The following is a 23,097-nucleotide window of genomic DNA, read 5'->3' as shown; positions in this document are numbered from 1 at the left end:
TTCGCGTAGCTGCACATTCCCGACCCGGGTGATTTCTGGGCGGATACTCAATCTCATGATCAAGATAAGTTGATTCCCAAAGTAGACTCAGTCTTGCAGCGGGTCTGATGATGGAGTAAGGATGTATGAAGAATAAGAATGTATATTCTCACCAAACCCATGGGTCTTATAAAGAGATTCTTGCGGTCTGCTCGATGCTGCTCTTGACTGCATTGTTAGGCGCAATGATAGAACGTTTGACTCTATGTGATCGACGAACTATTCATAGCTGTCAGTACAATCTCTCGCGCGGAGCTAATTGCAGTGTGAATCTGAGGAAGGCTAGGATTTGATAGCCGATGTCGGCGTATGTCAATGTTGCTAGACACGCTGTAGCAGAGGTGGGTCCAGGATAACGTTGCATTGTGTCGGGCTCTGCAGCGATTCGACCATCGAGTGTATCGGGTACTGAGGGTGGCGGTGCATGTTTGGCACTGACGCGTTGTTGACATTGTCAAGTGCCGCAATTGACAATCACAGTACTGGTGACCCTTCCTCAGGAAGATGTCCCTTTACCGGTGAAACGGAGTGGATGAATTGGATCGGGTTACGTTGCGGTGATGATGCATTGCATGTAGCCAGTGTATGAAACGATGTAGGTCTTTCTCTCAAGCGAGTCTTTCCACGTCAAACACGACCGGCCGTGGTTGCTCTCGGAGGATACTTTGAACTGCGATCAATACCCCGAAGAGTTCTCGCAGTCCCTTTGAGTACTCCTGTTTCTATAAACATGTATACACGCGCCATAGCGCTCTCTCCCAGCGGGTGCGACATGGCGTGTTCGTTTCGTCCGAGGCGCTGTCGGTATCGTCGAGGCGCGCGCATTTCTCAATGAGGCAGACAGATGACATCTCAACACTAGAGACTCATCCGGTCCTCTGCGAGGCTCGGGGCGACTGTTGGGCGAGGGCTAGTGTTGGCGCGAGTGGTGTTGTTAGTGGAAGGCAGTTTCCCAAGCGAAGTTTGTCCAGTGGAAGCTCGGCTATCCGCTGGAGCTCTGGCCTCGCCCGAACGCCTCCATGACGTCTGCAGCTGGTGACACCAGAAGCGCTATGCGGACCCGGAGACTGAGAGCTTTCCCCGCGTTTGCGATGCTTTTGTACTATTTCCTGGATCCTTCTTAAATCGTCATTTCCCCGGATTCTCCTGCGATGGCCTCCAACGATAATCCCGACAAGATGAGCTACATCTACAACTCGCAGCTTGTGAGCACCCTTAACATGTGAAGATGGACACTGGCTGACATTGATCGTTAGGATGCCTTCACCCTTTACCATATCTCGCACGAAAAGGAAGAACATAGCTCGGTCGGCCCTGTACTTCCCGCCCTCGGCCATGCTTCGTCGGGTGCTCTAGGAACCGTTGTGTCGAAACTCCTAACATACCCTCTCGATGTCGTTATCACGCGCCTCCAAGTTCAGCGACAGCTACATCACGGCGACGCGCACCCACACTACAATGGCTTTCTCGACGCCATCGAGAAGATATACGAGAGGGAGGGCGGACCAAAGGCCTTCTACAGCGGTGTAGTGCCCGAGGTTGTGAAGGGTGTTGCCGACAGCTTTTTGTTCTTCCTAGCGTATTCATATGCGCGACAGAAGAGGCTCGAAGCGCGAGGTACTGGACACAGCTTGCCGGCGCTCGAAGAGATCGGCGTCGGCGTTGTCGCAGGCGCTTTCTCCAAGTTCTTCACCACACCCATTCAGCAGATTGTCACGCGGAAGCAGACGGCGGCGATGATGCGACAAGAATCGTCGACTACTATACCTCCACTGTCCAGTACCAAAGATATAGCACACGAGATTATGCGCGAGAAGGGCATACAAGGCTTCTGGTCTGGCTACTCTGCCAGCTTGATCCTCACCCTGAACCCTTCCATCACTATGCTTCTGCACAAGGCTCTCCTGCGATTGGTGGTACCCAGGGCAAATCGAGACGACCCCGGCGCCCGCATGACGTTCCTTCTCGCCGCCATAAGCAAGGTCCTCGCCTCAACTGCTACCTACCCGTTCTCTCTCGCGAAAACACGCGCCCAAGTGTCCTCACAAAAGCCCTCTTCCGGTATTGGTGAGACCTCGGACAAGGAGAAGTCGGACGAGCCGCTCGAGTCGAGAGCACTCCAAGCTAGACAGCGGACAGTGTTCAGCACCATCTTGCGCATCGCCCAGACTGAGGGAATATGGGGCTTGTACCAGGGTCTGGGCGCGGAAGTGCTCAAAGGTTTTTTCTCTCACGGCATCACGATGTTGATGAAGGACCGCATCCATGCTGTCATCATCAGCCTGTACTACACTGTGCAGGGCGCGTTGAAGAAGTACCCCAGCCCAAGTGAAGTCGCACAGTCAGCATCGAACAGCGTTCAGAGTGCTTATGAGCAAGGCAAGGAGCAGGCTAGCGATGCGTATGCGAAGGGCGCCGAGGTCGTCGGCAACGCAACGGAATCGGCAAAGCACGCCGTTTCACAGGGCTCACAGCAGGCGCAAGACCTTGTTGAAAAAGGCAGAGATGCTGTTAGCGAGGCCGCAAGCAGCGCCTACGATCAGGGCAAGAACGTGCTAGACAAAGGACAGGATGCTGCCACCAACGCCACTCAGCAAACTGGTGAAGCGCTTGAGCATGGCAAGAGGGCCGCAAGCGAGGCATCGCAGCAGGCCAAAGATGCTGTTCTGGACGCCGACATCAAGGACATCAATGGCCCTGATAAGGGCATCAAAGAGTGAGCTATGCAGCAGATGATTTCCTCAACTCCTTCAGACTGTACATATACCCGATTGATTTTGTATCTCTTTGTTTAAAGGCATGTCTGTGGATGGAGGATGTATGTTTTTGGTATGGTTCGGCGTCAAAAGCGTGCCTGACTTTCGTAATGCATAATGAGCAAATAATTGCCGGGTGAACTGTCCATCTACCTTGGGCGATCTGAAACGTCAGGGTGTCAGTATCCACTGCCACGCTTCGAGTAGCTGGTATGTCCATGTACCTAGGTACCGGACGCAAGCGTTCCAATGAGATTGAGCCTGTGTCCAAAGTAACTGCAATGGAAATCGTGTTCACGCCAGAATAGTACCAGCGTGTCGACTGGAAGCAGGATTTTCCAGCCTTGCGGGCTTTGTTGTCTCTGCTGCGCTGGCTATTGTGGGGATGGCTGGTCACGGTACGCCGCATGTGTCATGCCGGTGGCTGGTTGCAGCGGTTGCCCTGGAGGCCAATGCGCTAACCACCTGGCTCCGCCCGCAGCGCCTCCATCATCAACAACGACGCCTGGCGACACATTCGACTGCATGCCGCAGTTGAGCGGCGACTAACTACTAACCTGCACAGGAACAGGACAACTATTGTTTGCGCGACAGTGCGAGCGCGAAGAACCGACTCGAAGTTTCCGATAGTCGGCGGCGCATGACTGGCGACTCACAGCACGGCCATTGGACAAAAGCGGAATCGTCAACATCCCGGACACCAAGAGGGCAGCCGCAACCCACGCGCACACCACCAGCTGCGGCTTTCTATGTCGTAGACGCCGGTGACGACATAGACCGCGACCGATCAGCTGTGTGTTGACGTCTCGTCACTGCACCCCGCCCAGCTCATTCCCCTGATCACCGCACGCTGTTGGCAGTCGCAGCCCAACCCCCACCGCCATCATGACGACCACCGGAGCGCAGTCTTCGCCGAGCCGGGGAGGATGGAGCAGCCTCGAGGAGGAGCTGGCTTACTACAAGTCTCAGTACGAGACGCTGGAGATGGAGCTGCAGGAGTTTCAGGCATCAAGCAAGGAACTAGAGGCCGAGCTCGAGCGCGACGTCGAGGAGAGCGAGAAGCGGGAGCGCAAGCTGCAGGAAAAGGCAGAGAAGCTGGGTTTCGAGGTTGAGGAGTGGAAGGTGCGTCGTCTCCGACACAGTTGGGGCGGATGTATGCCCAACAGACAGTCACTAACAAGACACCACAGACAAAGTACAAGCAGAGCAAGGCCGAGGCCAACAATGCGCAGAACACCCTTCAGAAGGAGATCACCACGATGCGCGAGAGCCAACGCGCCCTCCAGATGCGACTCCGCGACATCGAAGTACAAAGCGACGATTTCGAGCGCCAGGCACGCCATCAGACATCATCACTCGAGGATGTGGAATCCAAGTACAACGTAGCCATCGAGCGCAGCGTCATGCTGGAAGAAGAGATCAAGATCGGAGAGCAGGAGCGAGAAGCACTGCGGATAGAAACACAGCGCCTTAGGGACGAACTGTCAGACCTGCGGGTAGAGGCGGAAATCACGCAGGAGAAGCTGCGCATCGCCGAGGAGACGATTGAGAACCACCACGTGCGTAAGGTATCCAACCATCTCTCTGGCGATGCCCTCAGGCCACGCTCGCCGGTCTCAGAAGCATCGACCACAGCAACCACCGTCTCCTCGCCTACGGCTGCTTCGACCCCACCACACTCGAAAGCAGATGGCCTACACACGGACGCGACTCCTCCTTCGCCGCCGCTGTCCGACGCACCCATCACGACTAGATACGTACCCTCGACGCCCATGCCCAAGCGAAAGAACTCGTATGCGCCGCTGGACCCAGGTGCAACCCCTCGCGCCGGCTTGTATCAGCGAGTCCCAAGGCACTCGCGAGGGCCCAGCATGTCAGCATCGCGCCCAAGTACAAGTGCCAGTGGGCGGGCGACACCCTCTATACGAACAACTACACCCGCATCGCGAGCGCCTAGACCAAGCTTTGGAAGTGCTGCACCGCCGCCAAGTTTGCCTAGGTCAGGCTCGCTCGTTCAGGTTCGAGGGCTGATTGGTAAGATGCAGAAGCTCGAAGAACGGGTACACGCAGCGCGATCCAAGCTCCCTGCGCCAACTACGACCCCACCGCGAGCCAGCCCCCGAAACGGCAGTGCCATGGGACACCACGTGCCAAGTACCGTCACATTGAGGAGCGGCAGAAAGCGCAGCTCCCACGCATCAGCGGGCTCGTCAGTCCCTGGCGCCTACGAGTCGGGTGTAAGCCGGCTGTCATTCGGCATGTCGACCTCGTCGCGCGAACCCCCCAGCAGCAGCAGACCCGCCAGCCGAGCATCCATGTCGTCGCAGTCAGCAATACAGCGGCCGGCAAGCAGAAGCAGCACCCGAACGCCACTCGGACATTATTCGTCTTCGTCTATCAGCGGAACGGAGCCTCGAATGCCAAGGCCAAGGAGCTCTATGAGCGGTCATGGCCATTCGCATTCGTTGTCAATGTCGCGGCGGGACACAGACGCCAACAGCGACGGAAGCGGCGTCTCAACCCCAATGGGCAGGCGACTCACACTGGAGAAGACAGGCATACCCACACCAAGCGGTATACCAAGGCGTCAAAGTGCAGGACGCAGGGCAAGCAACAACATGGACAACGGAGACATGGCCCCTCCTGCTCGGCCACGAAAGATGTCGACGCAGGCGGAGGAAGAATCATACTAGGAAGGAACGGCGCATTGGTAGGAAGTCAAAGGACCCGCAGAACCACGTGTGTACCTCTGGATCGATCAATCTCTGGTGCATGATTTTCACGGCACTATACCTCATGCATTCTGGAGTCGGGTGTGCGATGCATATGTGCTAGAGTTTGGGACATGGGATACGGACGGGGTGTTTGGTGCAGGTTGGTCAGGCATGGTTGCACATAGGGAAGATGAAGAAGGGCCGTCTTGAGAAGAAACTCGAGAGGTCCCCGGCTCCTTTGAGAGCAGTTACATATTACTTTTACATTCAGATTTCCTTTGTTCGAAACCAATATACCCCGAATTCCATTCACCGCTAGGCTCGCCGTTGCTTCTGTGCACATCAGCTCTTCTGTTTGTCTCACATCTTAATCTCGAGTTACTACCACTACAGATCTCACGTGCTCTCCTTACTTCAAACGGAGTAGACTGCTCGTTCTGGACGAAAATCTGGGGTAAAGTTGCATGCATGCGCAGCCGCATTGGCGTTGGTGGTCGCGTAGTCGAAAATCGTACGATTCTGATGTCAAACGGCGGCCTGTCCCGCCGCGTTGACCCAAGCAGGAACCAGCACCAACTACTCGCGCAAGACCCTGGATCTTCGGAACGCGCCTTCGGAATCTAGCTTGCTTTATCTGGATAGGCATCCTGGCTTGCTTTATCTCGCAGATGTCGCTACCAGACTAGCAGTCGTTATTGTAAAGATGCGGGCGGCAGTACTACGGGGCTTTGGCCGGCTGCCCTGCGGCGGTACCTGAGCACAACGTTTGCGACCTATGCTCTGCGGGACATGTTTTCTTTATTAATTCTACCCGGCTTCTCACGCCGTCGTAGACTACTAGACTGCTGTATGGAAGCCGGTACTTTTTGTTTCAGCGTCATCTACGGTTTGCTAAATTGAGCGTGTGCTTGATGTTTGTTCCGAGAGCGGCCGCTTTGGGCGCTGATTGGGTGGCTGCGATCGGAGTCCGGTGGGAGGTGTCGGGGGAGGAGACCCGAGCATTACTCTTGATGTTGCTCTGGCGTGGTTTGGCAACTGTGAGACGGGTTTTTGGTTATGTTGGGAGATGGGTGTATGGTGGTGTGAGGGCTTAGTGGAGTGGGGAGGCGGCGGTGGTGAAGAGGTGAGATGGGAGATGTTGAGACGATATCTAGGTGGGCAGCTACGTGTTGGGAGAGGGGTAAAGTTTGAAGTGGCGGTGATAGCTATCAACTCAACCCTGAACAGTCAGCGGATCAACGGCAGACGGGAGGCTTGACCAGCTGTTGGTGAGAGATAGCCAGGGCTCAACACATGGGCATGCAGGTACTCGTGCTCGGGTTGGGTCTCGCAACAAGCAACTAATGCGGAAATGCTCCCAACAGACCTAGAACAGATGCCGCCATGGCGAGCAAACTCTCAACATGCTGTACCCATCGATCGTGAAAAAACGCGTCAATCTTGACTTGATCCAGATAGCTGGCTAGTCAGTCAGCGTAGCTAAGTAGTGAATTGGCCCGTAGACCAGCCGTCGTGTGTACATAATCGGGTTCCGAAGGGCTTCCGAGTCGTCTACCGTGGCTTCGAGAGGGATGGACAGGGGCGTTATGGGGGACGTGGTGCAGGGCCTTGCCGTCTTCGGCATCGCTGGCGATGCGATAGCTCAACAGTGCTTCGGGAAGTGCATTGGGGTGTTCCGCTATGGCTCTAAAAATTTAATACATACGTGAGCTGCTCCCGGACGCTTGCGACTATTTCCCCTCGTCTTGCTCTGCTGTATTCACCTCCCTCCCACATACTATATACCTCGTTGTGCTGTACTGCTCCTCGTACGCACTACTAGTCCCTCCTTCGCTCAACTCCACGCGTTCGTTGTTGGTGCTTCCTCCCGGCGCCGCATAGAATTCCTGGCATTGAAGATTGCTTTTGGGTCTTCCACACCGACACTACGACTGTCCACTACTAATAGTCTGCTCGGGCCCTCCCACCGACAGAATCGTTAGAGACGCACACGTCGATTGCAGAGCATCGTCGTTTTCGGGTCAATCAGATCTACATTCGACACTAGAGGCCGAGCTCCAGCTTGCCCTTACCAGTGGAAAATTGACCGGACCCTCACCGAACCGCAACCCAACTTCGCCTTCGCTCCTTCCTCCCCACATCCCAATTCTTCGGTGCATGGGATTGCCTTCACACATCATGGCCGGAGCTGCACAGAACGGAGTCAACGGGGATGCTAATGGCGCCCCGAGCTCCTACGCCGCCAAGTTCGATCTTGCTCCGCACTTCATCGGCGGGAACAACCTCAAGGTAGCGTCGCCGGGCAAAGTCAAGGACTTTGTGGCGGCGCACGACGGACACACGGTCATTACCAATGTGAGCGATACCCTCTGCGGAGAGCAGTGAGAAAAGTGGTGGTGTTGAGAACGGACGCGCTGACCAGTGGCTTCCCCGCAGGTGCTCATTGCAAACAACGGTATCGCCGCAGTCAAGGAAATCCGCTCGGTGCGGAAATGGGCGTACGAGACATTCGGCGATGAGCGGGCGATCCAGTTCACCGTCATGGCGACGCCCGAGGATCTGCAGGCCAACGCTGAGTACATCCGCATGGCAGACCAATACGTCGAGGTACGTGCTCCCCCAGACAGCGGCGACGAGCGATGCGTGGCTAACGGCGACTATGCAGGTACCCGGCGGTACCAACAACAACAACTACGCCAACGTCGAGCTAATTGTCGATGTGGCCGAGCGCATGAACGTGCACGCCGTCTGGGCCGGATGGTGCGTATACAGCCCAGCACCCGTCGGATGAGGGCTCATGGCTGACTTTTTGCGTCTAGGGGACACGCCTCGGAGAACCCCAAGCTGCCCGAATCGCTCGCCGCCTCGCCCAAGAAGATTGTCTTCATCGGCCCTCCCGGGTCGGCCATGCGCTCGCTCGGTGACAAGATCTCGTCCACAATCGTCGCACAACACGCCAAGGTGCCGTGTATCCCCTGGTCGGGAACCGGCGTCGACGAGGTCCAGGTCGACCAGCACGGCATCGTCACAGTCGAGGACCACGTCTACGACAAGGGCTGCACAAAGTCATGGGAAGAGGGTCTGGAGAAGGCCAAGGCCATTGGCTTCCCCGTTATGGTCAAGGCCTCGGAGGGTGGTGGCGGTAAGGGTATCCGAAAGGTCGAGCGCGAGGAGGACTTTGAGCAGCTGTACAAGGCGGCTGCCTCTGAAATCCCCGGATCGCCCATCTTCATCATGAAGCTGGCGGGCAGCGCGCGCCACTTGGAAGTCCAGCTGCTGGCTGACCAGTACGGCAACAACATCTCACTGTTCGGACGTGACTGTTCGGTGCAGCGACGTCACCAGAAGATCATTGAGGAGGCACCGGTAACAGTTGCTGGCTCAAAGACCTTCCAGGAGATGGAGAAGGCTGCCGTCTCGCTCGGACGCCTCGTCGGATACGTCTCTGCAGGTACCGTTGAGTACCTCTACTCGCACTCGGACGACAAGTTCTACTTCCTCGAGCTGAACCCCCGTCTCCAGGTCGAGCATCCAACCACGGAAATGGTAACGGGCGTGAACCTCCCAGCTGCCCAGCTCCAGATTGCCATGGGTCTCCCACTGCACCGTGTCCGTGACATTCGTCTCTTGTACGGTGCGGACCCGCACGCGAGCTCTACCATCGACTTTGACTTCTCCAGCGAAGGCAGTGCCAAGAGCCAGCGTCGCCCCACTCCCAAGGGCCACTGCACGGCCTGCCGTATCACCTCTGAGGACCCAGACGAGGGCTTCAAGCCTTCCGGTGGTACTATTCACGACCTCAACTTCAGGAGTAGCTCCAACGTCTGGGGTTACTTCTCCGTCAGCTCCGCTGGTGGTATTCACAGCTTCTCCGACTCGCAATTCGGTCACATCTTCGCTTATGGCGAGAACCGACAGGCCTCGCGGAAGCACATGGTTGTTGCGCTCAAGGAATTGAGCATTCGTGGTGACTTCCGCACGACTGTTGAGTATCTCATCAAGTTGCTTGAGACTCCTGCTTTCGAGGATAACACCATTACAACTGGCTGGCTCGACGAGCTCATCTCTAAGAAGCTGACTGCTGAGCGTCCTGACACCATGATCGCTGTCATTTGCGGTGCTGTCACCAAGGCCCATGTTGCAAGTGAAGCGTGCGTCAACGAGTACAAGACCAGCTTGGAGAAGGGTCAGGTGCCCTCCAAGGACGTCTTGAAGACGGTCTTCCCTGTAGACTTCATCTACGAGGGCTACCGCTACAAGTTCACTGCGACCAAATCCACCATTGACAGCTTCACCTTGTTCGTCAACGGCACCAAATGCTCAGTCGGCGTCAGGGCACTTGCTGATGGCGGTCTCTTGATTCTGCTCAGTGGAAAGTCTCACAACGTCTACTGGAAGGAGGAGGTCGGCGCCACCCGTCTCTCCGTTGACGGCAAGACCTGCCTTCTCGAGCAGGAGAACGACCCCACCCAGCTGCGCACACCATCGCCCGGTAAGCTCGTCAGGTTCCTCGTTGAGAACGGCGAGCATGTTGGCCAGGGCCAGCCTTTCGCTGAAGTTGAGGTCATGAAGATGTACATGCCTCTCATCGCCCAAGAGGCTGGTATGGTCAACCTCATCAAGCAGCCAGGAGCCGTTCTTGAGGCTGGTGACATTCTCGGTGTCCTAGCTCTTGATGACCCTTCCAAGGTCAAGTCGGCCCAGAACTTCACCGGCCAGCTTCCCGAGTTGGGTGCTCCTCAAGTGCCAGGAGCCAAGCCACCGCAGCGATTCGTCTACCTGTACTACATCCTGCAAAACATCTTCCAGGGTTTCGACAACCAGGTCATCATGCAGAGCACTCTGAAGGAGCTGGTCGATGTCCTCCGCGACCCCGAGCTGCCATATGGCGAGTGGAACGCACAGGCCTCCGCTCTCCACGCCCGTATGCCTCAGAAGCTCGATGCTACCTTCTCGCAGATCGTTGAGAAGGCCCACAGCCGCAACCTCGAGTTCCCTGGCAAGGCCCTCAACAAGGCCTTCCAGAAGTTCGTTGAAGAGAACGTCGCCAAGGGTGATGTTGCGCTTCTGAAGGCCGCATTGGAGCCTCTTTCTGATGTCATCACTCGCTACTCTGAAGGCCTCAAGGCGCACGAGTACAGTGTCATGATCAAGCTCCTGGAGATGTACTGGTCTGTTGAGTCGCTTTTCTCGTCTCGCACATCGCGTGATGAGGAAGTCATCCTCAAGCTCCGTGACGAGAACCGCGACAACATCATGAGTGTCGTACAGACTGTTCTCTCTCACGCCAAGGTTGGCGCGAAGAACAACCTTGTCCTCGCCATTCTGGACTTCTACCGACCCAACAAGCCCGGTGTCGGCAACATTGCCAAATACTTCAAGGACACCCTTAAGAAGCTCACCGAGCTTGAGTCGAGGCAGACGGCCAAGGTCTCCCTCAAGGCGCGTGAGGTGCTCATTCAGTGCGCTATGCCTTCGCTTGAGGAGCGTACTTCGCAGATGGAGCACATCTTGCGCTCTTCCGTCGTTGAGTCCCGTTACGGCGAGAGCGGTTGGGACCACCGCGAGCCCAACTTCGAAGTCATCAAGGAGGTTGTTGACTCCAGGTACACTGTGTTCGACGTTCTGACCCAGTTCTTCGTTCACTCAGACCCATATGTCGCTCTTGCTGCGCTTGAGGTATACACTCGCCGAGCTTACCGCGCGTACCAACTCCAGAACATCAACTACCACAACGAAGGCGAGCAGCAATGCTTCCTGTCCTGGGACTTCATCCTGCGCAAGGTTGGTGAGGCTGAATACGGTCTCGCCGTTGAGCCTTCTGAGCCTGGTACTCCCAGCACACCAGGATTCGAGCGTCCTCCTCGCATTCAGTCACTCAGCGATATGACTGCTTGGCAAAACCGATTCGAGGGCGAGCCCACCCGAAAGGGTGTCGTCGTCCCAGTTGAGTACCTCGATGACGCGGACGAGCTCATCAGCAAGGCGCTCGACATCTTCCCCAACCTCGGCAAGGAGAAGAAGGGCGGTATTGGCCTGAGGGAGGGTCTTACCCTGAAGCGCACTCCTACGACTGGAGTAAACGAGCCCAAGCACACTGACGAGCTTACTGGTGTTCTGAACATTGCTGTCCGCGACATTGAAGGCAGTGATGACAAGGAGATCCTCGAGCGCATTCTGCCCATTGTCGACGACTTCAAGCAGGAGCTTCTGTCCCGCCGCATCCGCCGCATCTCATTCATCTGCGGTCACAAGGACGGAACTTACCCCGGCTACTACACATTCCGTGGACCCACATACGAGGAAGACGCCAGTATTCGTCACGTCGAGCCTGCTCTTGCCTTCCAGCTTGAGCTTGGCAGACTCTCCAAGTTCGACATCAAACCTGTGTTCACCGAGAACCGCAACATTCACATCTACGAGGCTGTTGGCAAGGGCGCCGAGAGCGACAAGCGCTACTTCTTGAGGGCTGTCGTCCGATCTGGCCGTCTTCGCGAGGAGATCCCCACCGCGGAGTACATGGTCTCCGAGACTGACAGGTTGATGACTGACATTTTGGATGCTTTGGAGATTGTTGGCACTTCGCAGGCTGACATGAACCACATCTTCATCAACTTCTCGCACGTCTTCCCTCTTAACCCCACGGAGGTTGAGGAGGCTATTGGCGGTTTCTTGGAGCGCTTCGGTCGACGACTCTGGCGTCTCCGTGTCACGGGTGCTGAGATCCGCATCATTGTCACCGACCCCGCCACTGGCATTCCTTATCCTCTTCGTGTCATCATCACCAACACCTCCGGATACGTCATCCAGGTTGAGATGTACGCTGAGCGCAAGTCCGAGAAGGCTGGCAAATGGCTCTTCCACAGCATTGGCGGAACCACCAAGATTGGTGCTCTTCACCTCCAGCCCGTCTCGACTCCTTACCCCACCAAGGGAGCGCTGCAGCCCAAGAGGTACAAGGCTCATCTCATGGGTACTCAGTACGTGTACGACTTCCCTGAGCTCTTCCGCCAGGCGACCGAGAACAGCTGGATCGAGGCTATCAAGAAGCACTCGTTCCTCCGTGACAGGCAGCCGGCGAAGGGAGAGTGCCTCGAGTACTACGAGTTGGTGCTTGACGACACTGACAACCTGGCTGAGGTCAACCGTGACCCTGGCCACAACACTATTGGTATGGTCGGATGGATGGTCACCGCAAAGACACCTGAGTACCCCCGTGGTCGTCGCTTCATCATCATCGCCAACGACATCACCTTCAAGATCGGTTCCTTCGGTCCAGCGGAAGACAACTTCTTCCACAAGTGCTCTGAGCTTGCACGCAAGCTTGGCATTCCGCGAATCTACCTTTCTGCCAACTCTGGTGCTCGTATCGGTCTTGCTGAGGAGCTCATTCCTCACTTCTCTGTTGCATGGAAGGACGCCGACAAGCCCGAGGCTGGTTTCGACTACCTCTACCTGACACCTGAGAAGTACGAGCACTTCGTTGATGGCAAGCGCAATGATGTCATCTGCGAGAAGGTTGAGGTCGATGGCGAGAACCGCTACAAGATCACTACTGTCATTGGTGCTGAGGATGGTCTTGGTGTTGAGTCGCTCCGTGGTTCTGGTCTCATCGCTGGTGAGACATCGAGGGCGTACGAGGACATCTTCACCATCACTTTGGTGACTTGCCGCTCAGTTGGTATGTATCTTCTTCACGATGTCCAAATTCGTCTACTAACGCTAAATAGGTATTGGTGCTTACCTCGTCCGCCTTGGTCAGCGTGCCATCCAGATTGAAGGACAGCCAATCATCCTCACCGGTGCACAGGCCATCAACAAGCTGCTTGGTCGTGAAGTTTACACCTCGAACCTCCAGCTTGGTGGTACCCAGATCATGTACAGAAACGGTGTCTCACACTCGACTGCCGATGATGACTTCGAGGGTGTCTCCAAGATCGTCCAATGGCTGTCATACGTACCCGACAAGAAGGGCAGCCCCGTCCCGATCTCGCCATCTGCCGACAACTGGGACCGCGACATCACCTACTACCCACCTGGCAAGTCAGCCTACGATGTCAGGCATCTCATCGCCGGAAAGGAGGACGAAGACGGTTTCCAGTCTGGTCTTTTCGATCGCGGCTCGTTCGTTGAGACTCTTGGTGGTTGGGCTAAGACGGTTGTCGTCGGTCGTGCTCGCCTCGGTGGCATTCCTATTGGTGTCATCGGTGTTGAGACACGCTCGGTCGAGAACGTTACACCTGCTGATCCCGCCAACCCTGACTCCATCGAACAGGTCACATCCGAGGCTGGTGGTGTCTGGTACCCCAACTCCGCCTTCAAGACTGCTCAGGCTATTAAGGACTTCAACAACGGTGAGCAACTGCCGTTGATGATTCTTGCCAACTGGCGTGGTTTCTCCGGTGGTCAGCGCGACATGTACAACGAGGTCCTCAAGTACGGTTCTTACATTGTCGATGCCCTCGTCAAGTTCGAACAGCCCATCTTCGTCTACATTCCTCCGTACGGCGAGCTTCGTGGTGGATCTTGGGTCGTCGTTGATCCCACTATCAACCCTCAATTCATGGAGATGTACGCTGACGAGGACTCGCGTGGTGGTGTGCTCGAACCCGAAGGTATCGTCGGTATCAAGTACCGTCGGGAACGTCAACTCGACACTATGGCCCGCAACGACCCTACCTACGGTGCTCTCAAGCGCAAGCTGAACGACAAGGCAACACCGGAGTCCGAGCTCAGCGAAATCAAGGCCCAAATGACCGAGCGCGAGAAGAAGCTTCTACCTGTCTACGGTCAAATCGCCCTTCAATTCGCCGATCTGCACGACCGCTCCGGCCGCATGCAAGCCAAGGGTGTCATCCGACAAGCCCTGCGATGGCAAAACGCCCGCCGCTTCTTCTACTGGCGCCTCCGCCGCCGTCTCAACGAGGAGTACATCCTGAAGAAGTTCGCTGCTGCCGCCTCGCCCACACACGACAACCCCATGGCCAACCCGCTCACCCGCAGCCGCGGCTTCGAGATGTTGAAGCACCTGTCCAACATCCCCAACTGGGAGCAAGACGACATGGCCGTCGCGACCTGGTACGAAGAGAACAGGCCCCTCGTCAGCGACAAGATTGAGCAACTCAAGACGGATGGCATTGCGCTCGAAATCGCGCAGCTCATGCGCAAGGACCGCGAGGGCGGTCTCAAGGGTGTCATGAGCTTGCTCAGCACCCTGCCCACGAGCGAGAAGGAGGAGGTGCTCAAGATGCTCAGCAGGGCATAGTAGTACCCATGTTTTCGATTATCATTCGCTTTAACGGCATGGCATAATATATGGGGTGGTGTTTTTTTCCAAATTTTCTGGTTGGAATTGGGAATGGTGATGATGGTGTAACTTTAGCGTTGCTACGGTGCGACTGCGTTGTCTTTTCGCAAATTCCCCCCTTCTTTAGCTTATCAGTTTAGTTACGACATAGATGAGGGAGAATGGGGCGGGGTGTTGGGAGGCACCCTTGTTCTTATTTTCCCTCGTTGTTTAGATGTGTAATTGATCTTCAAGTTCAAAAAATCTTGGTTGCTGTGCTTAGTGTGCTGGTGGTGGTGCTTCCATCCCGTGTCCCACGTCCCCACGTGGCTACGCGTTATCGTCGGCCTTACATCCCGCGCCTACGAAGACACTCATTGTGCTCCTTCCCTTGCTTTTTGGGGATGTTGCGGCTGCGCGCTCCTTCCGTTCCTTGGTGTTGCTTGTAGCGTGGGAAGGAAGGCATGCAGATCGGCCGAACTCCACTTTCAGCTGCGGGGTTCCGTCGCGGTGATACGTCACTAGGCCGCAAAAACAGCATCACCGATGCAGAAAAATCTACTGTTGTTTGTCGCGACGTTTAAATCTTCTTCTCTTTTCTCTGTCATACGGTCCCATTCTGGTACTCAACTACGTACGCAAACTCCATTTTCCAAGCGAAGCGAAAAGCTTGATCGCCAGTGTCCACACCAACACAGCAACACAACGAACGAGAAAGGAACAAGAGAAGCCAAAATGGTCTACACAATCGTCGTTCACCTCCTCGCCAAGGAAGACCAGGAGAGCATCAGCAAGCTGAGTGCTAAGCTTGTGGAAGCGAGTCAGGTGTACAGCAAGGATAAGGAGACGCTGAGTTGGTTCGTTATGCAGGATACGGTGGATAAGAGGAAGTTTACTATTGTTGAGCGGTACTTGAAGGAATCTGTAAGTTTGATCTTCTTTTTGGTTCGCTTCATGATAATGGACGGGGGGGGGCTTTTATTGGTTTGCGTATGAGCAGATGTTGGAGGAGGATGTTTTGGCGCATGCCTCCAACTCCGAAGATGATGCACGCTCACTCACGATCCGAGAAAAGACCGTCTATCGATCCCGTGACAAACTAACGCTCGCGGCAGTCCCAGCAATACCACCTTAACAACCCTTACTGGAAGACTTTCGATCCTTACGTCATTCCGCTTTTGGCTGCGCCTATGGATTTGAGGCGTCTGGAAGAGTTGGACACTACGGTTACCTCGGCGGGTTCGCATTATCATGAGGATGCTGTTAAGTCTGAGACGAGCGTGGGCAACATGTTCCAGGGTACTGATGCTTAGACTCGGAACTCACGGCCGGCGCGCTAGGCCAAAGAAATACGAAAAGACCAAGTTTACCATCGCCGTCCAACGTGAATGCCATCCCATTTCCTGCTGCAGCGCCTTTTCTCCGTGGCAAGTCCTCAGCACAGCATCTAGAGACCACCCTCCTCAAAAGTAGAAAGCGCGACTACGACGTGTATCTGCCGCCACAAGTAACGAGTATCAATGTCCATTGATGAGGCGCCGGTGGTCTTTGGAGACATGGGCGTCGCTTGTGTTGCGGGAGTTGTTATTGGCTCATCATCTACATGTCATCGCATTACTCATCAAAGTACCGTGGTATTGCCAGGGTAATACCAAGGTTTAGTTTCTGCGCGACTATTCAACAGTCAGACTTGAAGTCTGATGCAATTTTACTTATGACGAAGTGAAAGGAGAAAGTTACGCCTGCTTCCTTCACACTCAACTTTGACCTGCTATCTGAGCTGCGATCTCCGTTCCATCTCCGACCTGTCCCCACCATCAACTCAACTTCGCAATCGATACTGCCGTTTCGAAGCACGATCATGGCTCAGCTTAAGAGCCTACCTGACGAGCTCCTGCTCGATATCGCGCTACGCCTTCAGCCACCCGATCTCAAAGACCTAGCTCTAACCGCATGCCAGTTCCGCGACATCCCGCAAGAAGCTCTTCACACTTCCATTAGTCTCAGGACGCATTACCAGTCTCTTTCGGAACTCCTCAGAACCTTAGTAAAAAGGCCAGATCTCGCTAAGAAGGTCCGCTCTTTGCAAATAACGGGATATCGTGGTCCTCAGCACGTTTACAGATCGGCTGTAGGCTATGATGACTCCTGGGACCAGGTCGTCACACACGCAATAAAGTCGACACATTCTTGGCCTATCGATCAGATGAAGTGGGCTAGCAGAGTCAAAGACGGCGATCTTTATGCTTGCATTGGCCTATTGCTGGTGTTGACAGATCAGCTGCAGAATCTCACGTTCTGTTCTGGAGATAACCAGGATTTCATGACGCCGCCGAGCCTGAGTCTGACGTTCCCTGGCATAGCCGAAAGGCATGCTGTTACTGCTCCTGGTACTTTGCTTCTTCCACACCTCCGACGGCTATCTGTTGCTTGGGGAGAAATGGACAGGTCTTGGTCTACTTTTCCAAAACTGCTTCACTTGGAACTCGACTGTACAGGGCCCATAGCATGGGACAAAGAACCAGTTATCCTACTCTATGGTATCACTACCTTGACTCTACATCGCCCAATACTTTACGAATACCAGGCAGCCAATACACAAGACCTCTCGCCTTTCTTCCAACGGCTCCCCGCCCTGAGGTCTTTGCACTTGTGTTTTACCAATTGGATAGAACATTATAACAACATGAGTGGTGGTATTGGGTTTGCTTACGGCTATTATGAGTACGACAACCTATATTACGCCACCTACAATCGGGAACGCATATGCTATCCTGGGCAAGGATTTACGAGTTCCATCATCATCGATCCGCTGATCCCTGCCTCACATCTTCTGGAAGAGCTGGATCTAAAGTGCTCTGACACCGGAGATTCTAAACAGATCGACTACCTCCGACCATCGCGATCGTTGCAACGTTTCACTCTAATAAAGCGCCTATCCATTCCGCAAAGTGTTCTCATCAACTCAACCCCCTACGAATGTTCCCCTCTCCATCCGTTCGAGGCGCTGCCGCCGAATGTAGAGTACCTTAATGTGGCTGATCCGACTACCGCTGTGATAGAGTGGATCTCGGGAGTTCTGGATGACCGCAGCAAGCTGCGCAGCTTGAAAAGAATATCTCTCGATTTCGATAACGACCCGAAGCAGCGAGTAAAGGACTACAAAGAGGCTGGAGTGCAGATTTTTGGTCGGCTGCTGGAGGCAGGCATATCCGTGCACTTCGAAAACGTACGTTCAGTCTGTCTTGAAGCTTGCTGCAAAGAGTGAGATGATTTCCTGGATATATTACTTGCGTAGTTGGAGACTAGGAGGTATATGTCTAGAACATAGGTAGCGTTGCTTGCGTCCATTGGAGGCCTTGTTTCCAATACATGAGATGGCACTGTAGACATCGAATTATGATGTATTCAGCGTGAGCTAAACTTCTCAAAACTCCGAATAGAACAACAAGCCCTAACATCGTTTGATGCCCCCGAAATCTGCATCGAAGTTGCTGTCTCAACGAGAGTCGTTGCCTAGCACTCAGGCGGAGAACTCTTGGTGACTGGAGGACGGACTGTCGCCTTCACCTCACTTACTTGAAAATCGAAACCTCCCGTCTTGTGCTATTGTGTCACAAGGACAATAAGAGCGATCAAAATCATAATTATCTAGAAAAACTGCTACCACACTTATAACCGTATCCAACAATTCCTCAATCTTCTTCTACCATCCAACACCTATCCTTAATTAGCTTTCTGCCTTAACGACGACATCGACACTAACCATACCTAGGCGATCATGCTGGAAGCAAGCAATATTGAGCCAATTACGGGTGACCGCAAGGCATATTTCGAAGGTACTTCACCCTGCTATCACATCACGCTCTTGGCTAACTCTCACAGATCTCCGCAAGAACCACATCCCTCAATTCCTATTTCGTACTTGGAGCAGCAAAAAAGCGGATTCTACGACAAGCCTGAAAGTGAGCTTTACAAAATGGTGCGAGACCATTACGACACCGAATCCGTTTTCACCTCCGAATTCAGCTCATGGACCGCGTCAATTCACCTAGCTCTCTGCTATGCTGGATCCATAGAAGAAGAATACGATCCCCACGTCGCAATCATGGACACACAGCAGCTGGATGGAGACGTCTTGGTCTGGCATGTTCCGCACCTGTTCAAGCCCGACGGACTTCATGAGTACTTGGCTCATGGACCAATCAGAGGCATTGGATACAAGGCCGTATCGTACAAGACGTTAATGTCAGTTGGTCTGGCACAGATATTTCCCGAGCTATTGGAGACCGATCTCGATGACTGGGGTATGAGCTTACAAGACCAGATGTTCAACGGGCCCCCGATTCCGCTTCCAAAGGACAAGATTGAGAAATCTGACGAGATGAAGCAGATTCGATCAATCGCAAACCTTTACGGCCATCTTTACTTACCAGTAGCGACTAGTCTGATGTGTCTTCGGCTTCGACCTTGGTTAGGCTCGCGAGCTGAGGGCGAGGTTGCATTAGACAAAATCGCAAATCTGTTTGCAAATACGAAGCCAGCCAAGAATATTTCGAGGGGTAATTGGCTTTGCGAAGGTGTTGTACTGACCGAGTCTCCCATGGGTCCGCACAACTTTCCTGACGTCCGACAGTGGATCAAACTCCTCCGAGCCATCTCTGAACGCACAGATTGATGAGTACAAAGGCTTCGAGAACGAAGATGGGTTCGAGGATTAAGGGCTACGGAGATGGCGCTGGGCACGTGGGCTTCTTGATAGGGAAGGCTGGAGGATACAAGGATGTATTGATACTGTACAGATAACGGTTAAAGTCAACGTCGACTCTTCGGTCCTTTCTCGTATCTCAAGATATCGCGTTACGCTCTCTCGTCTTCTGTTTAGGCTGATACACGGATGCGTATACTGCATGCCTGGGCAGATGTATCCGGCACAATACATCCAGCAATAATGAGTACATAGGTGTTCTTTCGATATGACTAGCATGCATTTGCATGTGCTGCTCCATGTCTAACCCATGTCAGCAACGGACTTCATTAGTATTTGAGAAATGATCTGTCAGGATCTGTAGCCATTCTCATATCATTATTGCACAAACATTCATAACCATGCATCGATTCAAGGCCGAGAAGCTGCACGTAGGCCAAGCGATGCTATTGCAGAGGCTAGATTGCTCTCTTTCAAGATCAACGATGTCAAAGATACGTACAAGTCACATAATACAAGCCTCGGCTTGTAGCCAGACTCCTCATCACGATCGCCTTTACAAGCAGTATTGATTCCAGAATCCAGAGTTTCTTCAAAAATGATTAGAAGAGGTACTTAACGCTACCAAGAGCTACGGCTAAACTAGTGCATCGAGACTTGGGCCGCGAGAGAAGGCCCGGGGTGAATGAATGGCTTTCCGCTCCGTATGTACACTTAATAAAGAATCGATATCACATCTCTGAAACAAATCAATCGCGCTAATATGCAAGTCGCACTACCTCGTGGTGTCTCGACCACGTGCGGGCACTGTACCCGCCTGAAGCGTTTACTCATCAAACGACGTCAAGTGTTGTTCTAATGCTGTCATGCATAGTTGCGAATTGTGGCATTCCAAACTCGTGGAGTTTGGATCATGCACACAGCCCCCTCTGCAAACGACGCCGGAGATGCAGTCGAAGAGATCACCACCTAGAGATCGAAAAAGGAAGCAAGAAAGGTGGCTCTGGACTTGGAAGTAGAGCACCACACCCTCAGCCGGCGATGCTCGCCTGAACGCATACGCCTTAATTGCAGCAGCTATACGCAGCTGAACGCCTTTACCTAAAAGCTCTCCCTTTCTTTGTACCGAGGCGTTGCGGAGGCATCTCCGCCAGGCTTGGCCGGACTCGCGTGCCCAGAAAGACAGAGAAGCAACTCTTGATCTGCACTGCACAACCAACGGTACGGGAGAAGCAAAAAAGAGCGACAGATGTCACGCCTAAAACCTTGTGATGTATCGCGCAACTCCGCCATTACATGCTGTCAGTACGCTGTCGGCCGGGGGTGGCGATGTGGATTGGTGGTGGGTTCTTTTTGAGCGAGGCGCACGAATGAGGTGCGCCGGAGCAATGAGCGTTTCTGCTCAGCCCGGTGTTTACGCTTTTGCAGGATACACAGTTACATTGCGAATTTTCAGTTCTGATGTACCGCGATAGGCGAGGTTTCCGAGACCCGTTGACAGTGACGGCGGGGGACGTTGCGCTGAGATCTCCCCTCGATGAAGAGCATGGTTTCGATCTCGTATACTCGTATGGAGGTCTGACGTCATTTCTCACAAGATCGTGGTTGCAGTTCGTCATTTGTGGTTGCAGACGCTCTCTCTCACGAGGAATCTAGGATACGCTGTCGACACCTGCACAGTAAAGGAGAGTCGATAGTAAGGTTCCTCATCTACAACGATTGTCGTTGTTCGAGATGTTTGAAGTGTGGCGGGGGTCTACCTTGTGACCGGGAGAGGTAGGTCCTGCCAGGCCTGGCTGGAATTAAGGTTGGCGTTAGAGTACCTAGTGATCCGTTTCGACACATCTGACGTACCAAGGTGTGAGTAAATGCCCCGAAACGGAGCCTGTCGGAACCCTGTGCTAACGACACCATTTCCCGCTATCACATCATTCCGCGAAGGTGTTCCGAAAGAGCCACGTGTTAGCGTTGAAGCCACTGCAGGTAATTTGGTTGCGAAACGGAGACGGCACCGATCATCCTTACATCCCGAGCCAGTGCTTCGACGCTGGCCAGGTATGGAATAGCGAGACGACGGTACCATGCGCACGACTTACACTCAAATTGCAGCCATCATGCACCAACAAGACATAGTAGTGATATCTCGTGCACCCCTGGAGCTTGTGGTTAGAGGATGACAAGCGTAGAGCTCACCGGCCGGTGACGGTGGGGACAGAGTCCCAGATGATGGATGCAGGTGCGCTGTCACGCAGGTCCAAATGCAGTAGGCCATCGTCGTTAGTCTGCGCCGCATGCTGTAGTTTTCTCGCGTAAAACAGGTCCGGAATACTCGTAGCGAAAATTCTGCTCAGTGCTTGATCTTCGGGTACGCGATGAAACTGCAGAAGGGATGCCTGGCGGGATTGTGGCTGTGTCTACGGTCTACCGAGTCGTCAACGACTTCTGTGGGGCGCTCTCCCAGGAGACAGACGATCAAGATCAGCACCGACTGCGGCTGATGGTAACCGCAGGCCGGATCGGCGTTAGACTCTTGTTCCCGTGCCAAGAGATCTTGATTGTCCCGGGTTCTCTTTCGCATGCTGATCCGCGTATATGACCACGAGCGATGTTCTCCGAGCCGACTACGCTTGGCAGCATTAGTTGACGGGAAGTAGATGATCCAGCTCGACGGGAGCTGTCAACATGTCACTTTGTGGTGTTGAGTAGTGATGTTGAGTAGTGATGTGGGAGTGAATGCGAACCCGTCGATTTCTGGAGGTACTACACGACTGCGTCATGCTGTTCTGCAGTCAGGGCAAGTCGTAGCGGTCGCATCGCCTACCCTGGCCGTCCGAAATATTGATTTTGCAGCGTGAGTGCCAGCAGATGTGTGCGAACGGCAGGTGAAGCCGATCTCAGCTGGGAAAAGAAGGGTCGAAGGTGGCTGAGCCAACGATCTGCGGCTCGCGCAGCTTAGTCATATGCAGGAACCAAGCCTAATTGGCAACCGTCAGCTGCCGAGGTCACAACAGAGACATCGCTCGACTGAAAGCGAACGTGCACTTAGCGCGTAAGAGACAGTGGGAAATTGTCCGCTCAACATGGGGAAGTGACAAATTTACAGCCGACTTTACCTAGATTACCATGTTTGCGAATTTGCATACCAACGCGAGTGCGAAACAGGTGCGAAGCTCTAAGCCGCCATTAACGATAGCCTTCCATGCAAGCAACGACGGTGCCTTTGAAATTGTTCAAACATGACCGATAGACTCCACGGCGACAATTCCGCTGAGGGCTGCGTTCGCTTGTCGCGTGCGGAAGATGATGTTAGTTCTAGCGATGTATCTAGTGCACGTTGGAGCGAGATTGTAGGGCTTCGATCTACAAAGAGATCTCTGATCCAGGTCCGTGGGTCTCCGATAGTATCTTCAGCTAGTGGGCCAGGAATGTGGGATCTTGATGACGCCCCCAAACTGTAGCTGTTCTGGTTAGCATCATGCTTTCGAGCCTCGGACAGATAAAGGCGACGCACACTAAGCATTAGCGGAGCGAAGCCGATTCGCTGAAAACCCCAAAGTGTATTGAGATTATGACAGCCATAGCAGCGTGCAGTAA

At 54.0% G+C, this 23,097-nt stretch overlaps 4 protein-coding genes across 4 annotated transcripts; all 4 read left to right on the top strand.

The window, feature by feature from the left end:
• Positions 1-1,190: 1,190 nt before the first annotated feature.
• J4E90_004754 (uncharacterized protein) lies at positions 1,191-2,759 on the top strand (the record flags this gene model as incomplete). The annotated part of the gene is made up of 2 exons (XM_051434317.1): positions 1,191-1,244; positions 1,296-2,759. 2 exons carry the CDS (start codon positions 1,191-1,193, stop codon positions 2,757-2,759), a joined length of 1,518 nt encoding a protein of 505 aa, XP_051291573.1.
• A 921-nt stretch (positions 2,760-3,680) lies between these two features.
• On the top strand, positions 3,681-5,488 carry J4E90_004753 (uncharacterized protein; the record flags this gene model as incomplete). Its single annotated transcript, XM_051434316.1, has 2 exons — positions 3,681-3,917; positions 3,986-5,488. 2 exons carry the CDS (start codon positions 3,681-3,683, stop codon positions 5,486-5,488), a joined length of 1,740 nt encoding a protein of 579 aa, XP_051291572.1.
• A 10,042-nt stretch (positions 5,489-15,530) lies between these two features.
• Positions 15,531-16,108, top strand: J4E90_004752 (uncharacterized protein; the record flags this gene model as incomplete). The annotated part of the gene is made up of 2 exons (XM_051434315.1): positions 15,531-15,719; positions 15,911-16,108. The coding sequence occupies 2 exons, from the start codon at positions 15,531-15,533 to the stop codon at positions 16,106-16,108; spliced, it is 387 nt and encodes a 128-aa protein (XP_051291571.1).
• A 1,373-nt stretch (positions 16,109-17,481) lies between these two features.
• On the top strand, positions 17,482-19,473 carry J4E90_004751 (uncharacterized protein; the record flags this gene model as incomplete). Its single annotated transcript, XM_051434314.1, has 4 exons — positions 17,482-18,024; positions 18,571-18,634; positions 18,681-18,716; positions 18,875-19,473. 4 exons carry the CDS (start codon positions 17,482-17,484, stop codon positions 19,471-19,473), a joined length of 1,242 nt encoding a protein of 413 aa, XP_051291570.1.
• Between the last annotated feature and the right edge of the window lie 3,624 nt (positions 19,474-23,097).

Source organism: Alternaria incomplexa (genome assembly GCF_024043165.1).
Source record: "Alternaria incomplexa strain BMP 0042 chromosome Unknown scaffold_6, whole genome shotgun sequence".
Taxonomy (NCBI): domain Eukaryota; kingdom Fungi; phylum Ascomycota; class Dothideomycetes; order Pleosporales; family Pleosporaceae; genus Alternaria; species Alternaria incomplexa.
The sequence above is the reverse complement of the archived record's forward strand: the minus strand, read 5'-3'. Positions and strand labels throughout refer to the sequence as shown.